Source organism: Sprattus sprattus (assembly GCF_963457725.1).
Source record: "Sprattus sprattus genome assembly, chromosome: 19".
NCBI lineage: Eukaryota > Metazoa > Chordata > Actinopteri > Clupeiformes > Clupeidae > Sprattus > Sprattus sprattus.
The window spans coordinates 1,594,401-1,606,900 of NC_137917.1; the positions used below are offsets into that span (position 1 = coordinate 1,594,401).

Consider the following 12,500-nt stretch of genomic DNA (forward strand, 5'->3'; position numbering starts at 1 on the left):
CCCCGGCCACTGCGCACTTTGTGTTGGTCGAAGGTAAGGGCAGGCCGGGGGACATGACTGGGAATACTCAGATCAATTCAACAGTTATTTAGGTCACTGCCTTTCTGGTTCTATAATAGTGACTGAAGGGAGGGAGATACAGGGGGGATAGGGGCGGAAAAAGAAGTGGGAACAGAAGTTCACAGTGGCAACATTGTTAGCCGCCATAATGCTTAAAGTGTGGGCCACAGCACAGTAAACAGAAAAAAAACATGCAAACAAAAGAATGCCTTCTGACATGGGTAATTATTCCAACATCTGGTACATGTTGACAAATAAAGAGTCCCAACTGTCTCCCTCGCTGTATAGGTTGAGCTAGTTGTTTTTGGTGTTTAATTTCAATTAGTGTCAGGTTGAGTCAATGTGTAGTGAGTGTTGGTGGCGCAGTAATCACTCCCCTGGGCCTCTTCTCTCATCTGGAGAGGAGGAGTTTGTGTGTGTGCTGCGTCTTGAATGGTAGCTGAATCTCACAGGCTAGACTTCAGAAAAAAAAGATCTGCGCCATTGTGGTTGCCAGATGCAGACGGTAGTAGGAGAGGGAGGGAATCTCTGCCGTTTTAGTTTTTAATAAACAATGGCGGCGCAGGTTTATCGTCCTGTCTTTCGAAATTAAATGTTTTCCCTGATTAGTCGAAGCACGCTGGTGCCTAATTTCTCACTCCTGGGTCCGTAATATTGTCGGCTACTCTTTCCAGCTCTGTCGATGTCTAGACACAAGACTTTAGCTGCTTAACCTGGTGAATTAACTGCTACTGCCATATTCTATATTTGGGAATGTGTTTGGGAAATATAGAACTGTATTCTTATGAATTATTTGGCAATTTCGTACTGTTCTTCATCTGATATGGCTATGCACAAATGAGCAGGAGCTTAGGGGGAGATAACGACAGAATCTGGCGTTCTGCCTCTGGTTAAAGTGCAAATGTGCAGGAAATCAACCTCTGTTCCTGAGACACTGGTCATGAGCAATTAAAAGACGGGTGGCAGCGGTGACCAATGAGATTGTGGTTAGCCCTGCACGATTGTCAGTGCCTCAGGTAGAGGGAAGACGATCCGTTTCCACGGCGATGGGGAGCCGGCGCAGCTGATTGAGCAGATCCGCAGACACAGTGCAGCTGAGACCTGGCAGCTGCGTTCCTCTTCCTCCTCCTGCTCCTCCTCCCTGGCCTAGAGGGACAGGGGCGCCTCAGATGGACCAGCTCACTGTCATCAGTCGCTGTTGCCTTAAGAATAGGGCCACAGACTCACAGTTCTGTTTGGCCATGTACTGGACGACCGCATCTGGCAGAGAGAGGCCCAGTAGGACGCGAGAGGAAAGCCTCCCAGGCCTAGATGGAAGAGGAGCTATTTCTGTTCCTCTCAGGCTTCTTGTTTCCAAGAAGCTGACATGTTTTGAGCAGCAATAGAGGTCTGATGGATATATCACCCCATGAAACATTCCTTGATAAACAAAGGATACATTTTTGTAATACCTGGCGTGTTCTGGAGAAATCCAGGCACAATTCTGTTGATTTACCACTGAGAGACAAGTCGGCCAGGTTGTGACAAAACATCATTAAGAATGATGAATAAGCAGAGTAGGCTGAACAGAAGAGTGCACAATGTGCTTTTCCCCACATCACTTAACTCAGTTGATTTGAGGTAGAAGAAGTGTTATTTATTTCCACAGCTCTTACTCCTCCTCTCACAGTGACAAGTCTTCACACAGACATACTTTATTAGCTCCATCACCAGTAGAGTTGATCCCCATCACTGGAGCTGACGCGTGACTGGTGTCTTCTCCACCCAGGTGGCGAGGACTGTTTCGAGGTGGACCGGAGCTCTGGGGAGGTAAGGACTACCGGCCGGCCCCTGAGCCCCAGTAAGGAGTACGTCCTGTGGGTCGAGGTTTTGGATCCCCAGGGCAGGAGGGGGCCCCAGGCCTCGGTGTCCATCCTGGCTGGCTACCGCCCCCCTCAGTTCACCAACGGCTCCTACACAGTCTATGTTCCCGAGAGCACAGCCGTCGGCCAATCGTAAGTAGAACAACGTGTGTGAGTGTGTTTTGTCTGACAATGGCTGTGGCCTTACTCAGTATGTGTTTGTATGTTCATTGTTAAGTTTGAGTGAATTGGCATATGTGTGGGTGCGTAATTGTGAGATTGGGTTAATTTGCGCCTATTGGTTCATTCAAGCATGTTTGTCATGTTTTTTTGTTTTGTTGTTGTTGCATGTATACACGCATATGTATGTCTTTGTTTTTGCTTTGTGAATGTGTGTCTGTGTTTGTACATTTGTGTGTGTGAATGTGTGTCTGTGCTTGTTCATTTGTTTGTGTGTGTATGTGTGAGTGTGTTTGTGTACTATGTCTATTTATCATGTGTGTGTGTGTATTTTGTATGTTAGGTGAATTGCGGGGGCGAGGGGTGCAGCAGCATATCTGCTCATTAGAGGGGAAGGGGAGGATTGTGTGAAGGTGGCTGATTCTGTGGCTTTGTGTCATCTGTTGCATGAAGCGATGCACCCTCAGGGCTCTCACAGCTCGGGAGGGAAAGTGGGAGGAGGGGGGGAGCAAATCGCTATGGTGAAGGGGGTTGAGTTGAGTTGAGGTGGGGTGGGGTGGGTTGGGTTGTTGGAGCAGAGGGGTGAAGAGCTTGGAGTGGGGGGGGGGGGGGGGGGGGGGGGCGGCAGGCGGTGGAGTAGCGGGGGACCCAGATGCATCATGGTCTTGTCCCCCCTCAGGCGAGGAATTTTGTTAAAGTGTGCAAATTCAAATCTGTATTAAGGACAACTTCTGGAGGCACATGAAGAGCCCCTCTTCTCTGATACTCTGGCTCTGGCAGAGAGGAACACAAACGGATTAGATTTGATTAATCGGGTCTGCTCCCGGCACATGTAGCACGATGGCTTATCAGAAATGGAGAGGGGGGGGGGGGGGGGGGGGGGGGGGGTCCTCTAACACGGCATCCACCTTCCTGAAAAAAAATAAAAAAATCAAGGAAGAGGAGCAGTGAGGAGAAGAGAGGAGCAGTGAGGAGAAGAGAGGAGCAGTGAGGAGAAGAGAGGAGCAGTGAGGAGAAGAGAGGGGCAGTGAGGAGAAGAGAGGAGCAGTAAGGAGAAGAGAGGAGCAGTGAGGAGAAGAGAGGAGCAGTGAGGAGAAGAGAGGAGCAGTGAGGAGAAGAGGGGCAGGCCCACTGAGCCACATTTTGAACGGTCTTCTGCTTTTCTCCGTATACTGCCTCCTGCCTCCTGAGGGGAAGTGCACCGGCTCACAGAGTCAGCACTGAAGGAAGTAGTGGCAGATTTAGCATGATTATTTTGACACATTCCTTGAACCAGTCAGAACCGTGCAGAAATGAACCACTAAGACCTCAAATTGTATAACAAATCAATGTAATAAAGTCATGGCTCTGTTCTAAATACATTTTGTATCTTTACATAGCTGGATAAACACTCAGATAAAATACAATAGGTCCCCACAGCTGATTTTGCCAGGAAATGTCGAATACAAATATTGAAATACACATGAAATGCATAATTTGACAAAATGATGTTTATTAGGTGAAAAGAAGATAAGGCAAAAGTCAAAACAATTTGTAAATAACATACAGTCGAGTCATCTCCGATAAAGCAGTCATTTACTCATTTGGTGTGTTTTGTTTTTGTTTTTGTTGTTGCCGGAGCAGTGTTGCCATGGTGCAGGCGGTGTCCTTCCAGCAGAAGAGCCTGTCTTACATGCTGCTGGTGAACCCCAGCAACCTGTTCAGCATCAACCAGGAGACCGGCGCCCTCAGCCTGACCCGGGCAGTGGACTATGAGAGCGGGCAGCACCTGCATCACCTGCAAGTGCGCGCTGCCGAGCCCGACACGGGCCTGAGCAGCGTGGCAGAGGTACAGGAACACACCCACACACACACACACACACACACACACACTTGCGCACACACGCACACACGCACACATACACACACACACACACACACACACACACTTGCGCACACGCACACATACACACCTACACCTCCAGATGGCTCTGTCCAAGTCTCCATCTCTCTCTCTCTCTCTCCTCTACTTGAGCCTTGTCATATGCATGCATGCACATATTTGAACTCACTGCTTACAGTCTCACACACTCACTCACGCACACCAGTATTTGAGGATTTGCAGGACTTGCAGACTCACTGCTGTGTCCATACAAAAGAGCCTTTTGTCTGTGTTATGAAATCCATTTTTAGAAGAAAGTGTTATCAGGGCAACCTACCATGCATTTGAAATGTTGCAGTTAGCATCCCTATTATAACGGGATATAATAACAACATGCGCGTGTTATCGGCTACGTTCGTGTTGTCATGTTAATCTTTAAATAGACATAGCATATCGATTGTTTAACAGACTGGCCGCTAACCGGTGCAGCTACGCTATGTTTAGTGTTTTGAACAGTGTACTTATATTTACACTGTATATCTCAGAAGGACTGGACTCAACACTTGAACATTTACGAAGCAAGTAGTTCTCTCCCCTTCAACATCCCCCCTCCCACCCTCACCAAAGCCACCTTGAGCTCCTGGAACCCCATAGAACTCCCGCTATTGAACCCCAGCCAAAGAACCCCAGCAATAGAACCCTAGACAGAAGCCAGTCCCTGTCTGTTCCCTCAGAGCCTCTCTTCTCTGGCTGTTTTCCCTGAAACATCAGTGCCTGCTCTCAATCTATCCCTGAGCTCACTCCAGCTAGAGCAAATGACCGGCCATTAGCTGCTCAGCCCCAGCCACAGCTTCTATCCCCCGGGCAACAGGAATGCATATTTATACCATGGCTGTGTATGGACAGCCCCGTGACCAGATTCTGAAATATATTTAGAGTGACACACACATTCCTATCTATACGAATAGGTGCACAGTACAATAAACATAAAATATGACTATTCTGGTCTGTTGTTGTTTTGTGCTGTGTGTGATAAATTTAAAGCACACACATAAATAGTCCAGCAGACTGTAGGACTGACAGCCGCAGATGTGGCTTGGTTTATCTCCTGGCAGGCGCTACTGCTGCTGCTGCTGGTTCAGAGCAGTTCAGGTGATTTGACTGTGGGTTTTACGGTTGCCACAGCTCATTTGCAAAGGAAAATGGATTCAGATTTACCCAGGTCACTGTGAAAACTCCCTGACCAATGTAGTTTGCCTATCAGAGTCACTGCAAACTGTGTCGTGTGTGTGTGTGTGTGTGTGTGTGTGTGTGTGTGTGTGTGTGTGTGTGTGTGTGTGTGTGTGTGTGTGTGTGTGTGTGTGTGTGTGTGTGTGTGTGTGTATTTGATGCTATGAGCTCATTGGCTTCCACGCATTAATTGGGTCTTTTAGATTGATGGATGTGGCTGAGGCAATAGCATTTTACACCAGTTCAGGACAGCAAGTGTGTACACATATACAGGTTCCCCGTAATAAACACACACACACATACACACATACACACACACACACACACATACACACATACACACACACACAAACAAAACACAGGCAGAACAGTACAAATGACTCTCTAGTCAGGGGATGAAGGGGGATGGTTTATGTTAATGATAGTCGACAGGATAGTGTCTCCTGACCAATTGACCCCTTACTCTATCTTCTCTCTGTATCTCTCTTTCTTTCCTCTCTCTGCTCTCTCTTTCTCTATCTTCTACCTCTATCTCTTTCTTTCCTCTCTCTGCTCTCTCTTTCTTTCCTCCCTCCCACTCCTCCACCCTCTAAAACAGTGTAGTGTTGTCAAGCCTGTCAGCCAGGAGTGTGTGTGTGTGTGTGTGTGTGTGTGTGTGTGTGCGTGTGTGTGTGTGCGTGTGTGTGTGTGTGTGTGTGTATGTGTGTGCAGAAGCGTAACAGACAGTAACAGCCATTGCATTCCCATTGCGTTTCCCGTCTGCTGATGAAGTATTTAGATGCCTGTCTGCTTGTCTCACTCTGCCTCTTCATCTTTCCTAAGCGCCTCTTAGCTGCTCCCACCACCAATCCCCCACATTCTCCCAATCCGCAGAGCAGTACTGATGAGGAATCATTCCCCAGACCTGACCAGACATCGTCGTTCTCTTGTGTAACTCCATATATGGTCAGAAATTCATGGAGTTTTCATGAAGAATGCGGCCCAGCTCTAGAATGTGTTGGGAGCAGTGTAGCAGTATAGAATCGGAACAATTGAACTTCGAAGTTCTTAGGAGCTTTGGCTTCCCTTAGGTCAAACTATCATGGCCTCTCCCTTTGATGAAGTAGACATTGGCAGTTAACAGTACTCCAAACAAGGTTGGGAAGAACTGTGTTCAGAAGAAGGGCCCCCAGAGGAAGTGAACAACCCTTTCTGTGTGTGTGTGTGTGTGTGTGTGTGTGTGTGTGTGTGTTTGTCAGGGTGTGTGTGTGTGTCTGTGGCAGTGCGTCAGAGAAAGGCGAGTGTGGCCTCCCTTTTGGCAGTGCTGCTCCTCAGAGATAAGCCACCCGAGCCTGGAGTCTCCCCTCAGCACCACAAACTTTTCTTCCTTTCCTCTCCGACGTTGCAACCCACTCTTCCATCTTTCTTTTCTCCTCACTCCCTCTCTTTATGTTTGCTCTCTCTCTCTCTTTCTCTCCCTCGCTCGCTCTCTCCCTCTTTTGCACCCTCCAAGACCAACCATTTTCTTCTCTGTCCTCTCTCTCTCATTTTCATCTTTTTTCTTTTTCTCTCTCTCTCTCTCTTTCTCTCTCTTGATGCCACCAGCACACACACACACATAATTTGTCACACCATCCTGCCGAGAGTGGAGGGAGGGGGGGAGGGGGGGAGGGGGGTTCTTCTCATAGCTGGAGGCACATCACAATGACAGCTGTCCAAATAGAGCGCGACAAAGCAGCCGACAATGTCTAAACTCCATAAAGCCCTTCATCAGGCCTTAAAGAGAGGTCCACACAGAACACTTCTCAAAGTCAGACGAGAGGATGGAGCTGGAGAGGATTATAGAGAGAGAGAGAAAGAGAGAGAGGGATGAATGACTGAAAGACTGAAATATGTATGTTTGAATGTTGGAATGGGACAGTCAGTCTCTATGTTTGGTCAGTTAGTACACCTGTTTAGTTCCGGAGCTGCTAATCAAGAATCTAAAATGTTCCTGCTAGTCTACGTAATAGTAAGGTGATGGACTTCAATGTGTGTATGTGTGTTTAGGGCTAATGTTTTTCTTTAAACATGAACCCATGGGCAGTGTGTGTGTGTGTGTGTGTGTGTGTGTGTGTGTGTGTGTGTGTGTGTGTGTGTGTGTGAAATGTGTTTCTGTGCACGTGTGCGTGGCTGATGGAGGACTCTCTGGATTGGATGCAAATGTTTTGCTCTCAACCCATGGCCTCATCATCACAGGCCAAGATAACATGCCTCAGTTATTTGTGTCATGGAGCACGATACACACACGCACACACACGCACACACACACACACACACACACACACACACACACACACACACTCACACACACACACACACACACACACACACACACACACACACACACACACACACACATACACACACACACACACACAAACTCACACACACACACACACATACACACACACACATATATCAGGTCCAGTCAGGGGGAAACGGAGGGGGCAGCGGGGTAGGAGATTGCCCTTCCCCTATGCTCCCCACCTTTCTCTCGCCAACTTCCTCTTCAGTGATCAGCTCTTCACAATCCTCGCCTTCTGTGTGTCGCCCCCTGTAGGTGATGGTTCACATTACAGATGAGAACGACTGCACCCCTGAGTTCCTGCATGCCATCTACAGCCGAGACAACATTCCTGAGTCCATCCCGGCCGGAACCTCTCTCCTGCAAGGTAAGAGCAGTGAATGTATGTCTTCTGCAAGTCTGTCTTCCTCTAAGTTCTTTATCCCTTTCACCTTTTTCTACTTCCCCTCTCTTTTTCTTCTGTCTCTATCTCTCTCTTTCTCGCTCTCTCTTGTTTCATTCACACACTTTCCTCCTACCTCCATCTTAAGTCCATCTTGGACTAGGGGCTTGTACCTCAGTAGCCTCTGTCCTTCCCCCCAGCAGCTGTACACCTCCGGAGTTCAGGCTGTAATTACAGAGCAAGTCATTATATGGCAGGCCTCGCTCACACACTCAGTCCTTCTCTGAGCCACGTGGGTAGGACATGGGAGATGGGTTCTAATCAAAGGCCTGGCTAGGGTTCTGAGGGCAGAATGAGCTTAATCACTTCCCACCAGGAGACGTGTGTGTGTGTGTGTGTGTGTGTGTGTGTGTGTGTGTGTGTGTGTGTGTGTGAGTGCGTGTGTGTGTGTGTGTGTGTGCACATTTCTGTGTGTGTTTGTGTGCACATTTCTGTGTGTGGTGCAGGCTCGGTCTATCTATCCATCAGTGCAAAGATGAAAGATGAGAAGTTCAAATTCTCAACAGCAGCAGACTAATTGTTAACCTTTTCCACTTGTGTGTGTGTTTGTTTCCTGTTGCATGCTTCTGTGCACATTTGTGTGTTTCATGTTTGTTTGTATGTGTGTGATTTGAGGTGGTGAGTGGGTAAATATTTGCACATCAACACAGAATTGTGTGTATGCGTACTTAGCTGCACAAATGTGTGTGCCTTCTTGGCCCCTGCGCCTGCCTCATCAGCTCTGGTTGCAGCCCAGAGAGATTGGCAGCCACCACTGCCCCTCAACCCATACCTCAGATGCATGTCTCTGATTGGCCCTCACCTATCCTGAGCCCCCCCCCCCCCCCTCTGAAGCCCTCCAGTAACATCTCCCCTGGGACTATTTATCTCTCTGCCCGGGCCGCCATGCGATCTTATCACTCTAATTGAAAGAGTGTTTTCTCTTTGTTGTTTTTTTCTATCCCCTTTTCTATGGCTCTTTAAAAATACATGATGTATGGCATCAAGTGGGGGCCTCCCTGGGAGAGAGGAGTGTTGGGCTGTTGTCTGGCAGAGAGGACTGTTGGCTCCCTTCCTCTTCCCCTCCTGAGCCGCCATCTCTGCCCCATCCCTCCATGTTTCATGACCTGTCAGCACTCACAGAGACCCTGAAGCTCCACTTGTTAGAACCTACGGTTAAAGGAGAGGTTGGATTCCTCCCACAGGGACAATGCACTGGAACTGAATCCAGGCCTGTAGATGGCAACAGTCTAGGTTGACAAATATGTTGCATTTAACATGCAAATGCATTGCAGTCTTGATGATCACAGGTGTTTAATGAGCTCACATATACACAGCAAATGTGGAGGCCTATTGATATATGTCTCAGTGTGTTTTATCTACTTGAGGGACTGTGTGTAGTGTGTGTGTGTATGTTCACTATATGTCTGTTGTCATTGTCATTGTATGTTTGCATGACAATACGTATACAGTAAGTATGTGTCTGTGTGTGTGGGGAGGGGAGAGGAGAAAGAGAGAGAGAGAGAGAGACAGAGACAGAGACAGAGACAGAGACAGAGACAGAGACAGAGACAGAGACAGAGACAGAGACAGAGACAGAGACAGAGACAGAGAGAGAGACAGAGACAGAGATTGTTTAGTGAGGAAGTCAGTACGTTTTCTCCACACCACTAAGCGTTTGGAGTCTTGGGCTGTGAATTGCTGTTCTCTGCACAGCCTCAGGAGTCTTTTGCCTGTCTGCGCCCTGCACCTGTCCGTGCACCTGAGTGAAGATCAGAGCCACTGCCCCGACACCACTGGGCCCAGCCAGAGCCCCAGAGAGACTCTGCAATGATAAACGATCGTTCACATCGCCTTTGTTCTCCCACAGCCTCGCACTTTATTTCATTATTTCACCCGCAGAAGCAGGTCTCACCCCACAACCTAAAGCACTCCAGTTTTGTGGTAGTGGCGGACAATGCTTGTGCTCTACAAAACACACACACACGCACACACACACACACACACACACACACAAACGCACACGCACACGCACAAACACGCACACACACACACACACACACACACACACACACACACACACACACACACACACACACACACACACACACACACACACACACACACACACACACACACACACACACACACACACACACACACACACACACACAGACACTCTGTAAAGCGCTGCAGCAGCATTTGTGAAATTTGATTACATTTACATATTGCGGCGTGGTATTTAACACACGGACTGCGTCTCAGTTCGACGGGGGCCTCCCACCGGCTGCATGCAAATGGAGGAAGTCTTGCATGGGATTTCAGTTGTCGTTTCTTTCTTTTTCATTTTTTTTCTGTTTATTTGCAGTTTGGAAAAGTAGGGAGGGAAGGTGGCGGCAGATGTGGTGGAGTCAGCTATGAGTGAAAGGGAACAAGGAGAAAAACAGTGGGGCCAACCCTGATGTCAGGCTGCAGGAGTTCTTTGCTTATCAAATGTGTTGTGTTGTGTTGTCTTTGCGTTGAGAGAAGTGAGACGTGTGGGGTTGGGGGGAATAAAGTAGTCAAATGCATTAAACTCCAGGAGCACGAAGCGCCAGGGCCACGGCAATCTCTTGACTAGCGAAAGCCGGAGGAGCAGAAGGGAGAGGAGATTATTACTGTTGTTTACCTTAAATCGGGATTAGACTTATAAATTGGGCCGCTTCGGTTAATAGGCGCTACTAGGGATGGAGTGTTAAGAGGAGGAAGGGAGGGAGAGGGAAGAAGAGAGGTGAGAGGAAGAGGAAAAAGAAGAAGAGGGAAGGAAAAAAACAGAGAAGCTCCAATTATGGGGTGAAAAACTTCCTGGGAAGGATTTAGAGGAGCAGGGGAGCAAGCAGTCTTAGCCCCGGCAACAAGCCTCTGCACACACACACACACCCTCATACACAGGCTCTCTCTCTTCTACACACATGCACACACACCCCTCCCTCCCCCCCCCCCCCCCCCAAGGCCTGTGGTTTATTCTGCTGTGGCTGTAACTCCTGAGTCCCCAGCACATGTATTAAAAATGGTAATAGGTAGCTTGCAGACACATTATATTAGTCTGTGTATTTTTAATGAACCTTCTGTTGGAATCCTCTTCCCCCGAAGAACCTTTTGCTTCTGCTTACACGACCAGCGCTCCCACTACACGCACACACAAACACAACACAACCTGCAACAGGTGCCTTAAATGCGCCGTGGTAGGAGCTATAGGGAGCAGGAGAGAGGGAGTAGGAGTGGGAGCGACAAGCATATAATGTGCAGCTGACTGTGTATGTCTGTGAACATGCATTTGTGTTAGGGTAAAAGAGTGTGTACGTAGGTGCATGCCTAAACATATGTGTTCTTGGTGTTTGTGGGTGTGTTTGAGAGAAATACCTGGAGAGAGAGAGAGAGAGAGAGAGAGAGAGAGAGAGAGAGAGAGAGAGAGGGAGAGAGAGAGTGTGAGAATGATAATCATGGACAGAGAGTAGCTGTGCCCAGAATGGGAAGCTCAGGCGGACTGTCGCGCCACATCTGTGGGCTCGCTGAGCCCCCGGAGCTCCACATTTGCCTTGGAGATTAGAGGCCTCCACACACAGCGCTGTCCTGCCCAGGAGCCGTGCCACTCTGGCTGGCTGGATGGCTGGCTGGCTGGGTGGGTGGGTGTTTGCTCTGACAGCTTGCCTGAGGTGCCACTGCTCTGGCTCCCCCTAGCCCACCACAACCACCACCACCACCACCACCCAACTACAAACCTCAACAACACCCAGCCACCGCCACCTCCACCTCCATATCTGGCACCCGTCCTAATGATAGCAAAGCCTTCTTCAAGTTTTACTTTAGATGTGCGCCATTCGTCTGCACTTTCTCACCCACCTCCCCTCTCTCTCTCTCTCTCTCTCTCTCTGTCTCTCTCTCTCTCTCTCTCTCTCTCTCTCTCTCTCTGTTTCTCTCTCTCTATATCTCTTTCTCTCTCTCTGTCTCTCTATCTCACCATCAATGCGCTCAGCTGACAGATGGGCTCTTAAATTTATCAAATAGAAGAATTGGCCTCCCCAACACGGTTTTTAATTAACATTGGGCTCCTTTTTAAAACATGAGTGAGTGCTTAATTAAAAAAAGCACTTTGCCGTACAGAGCGCCGTGGACCTCGGCCACAAACAAGAGGGTTCTTTTTTAGGGTGGGGGTGGGGGGTTGGGGGTTAGTTTGGTCTGTCTAGGCAGAGGGACCAGGAGAAGGGACACATGGGAGAGGACGGAACACAGCCATCCGTTTCTTGGGAGGAGGCTGGACAGTAATTGCCAGGGATGTGTCTCGCTCTCCCGGTGCGTGCTTTCCAAGCGGACATGACAGTTTGCCAGGCCAGTGCGTCCTGAACTCAGCCCAACGCGTTGACTCTTACGTCTCTCGCTCGCTCTCTGTCTCTCTCTCTCTCCCCCACTCGCTGATGGAGACTCCGTGTTGCTTTTCCACAGCTCTGGCCAGGGCACGTCAGCATCAAGGTTGTCGTGGCAGTCATGTATCTGTAACCTCTCGTCCCCACCCTCTCTGTTTCCCCTCTTCCTTAGTCAACG

At 48.8% G+C, this 12,500-nt stretch overlaps 1 protein-coding gene across 1 annotated transcript in view; it reads left to right on the top strand.

Moving 5' to 3' along the window:
- The window catches only part of LOC308380066 (neural-cadherin), a gene marked incomplete at its 3' end in the record, with an annotated part of 138,550 nt that overhangs the window by 67,773 nt on the left and 58,277 nt on the right, over nt 1-12,500 (top strand). Inside the window, 4 exon segments of the mRNA XM_080857347.1 lie at nt 1-33; nt 1,829-2,054; nt 3,705-3,909; nt 7,754-7,865. The exon segment at nt 1-33 is cut by the window's left edge and continues 156 nt beyond it. Of these exon segments, the coding sequence (XP_080713473.1) occupies nt 1-33; nt 1,829-2,054; nt 3,705-3,909; nt 7,754-7,865 (576 nt within the window).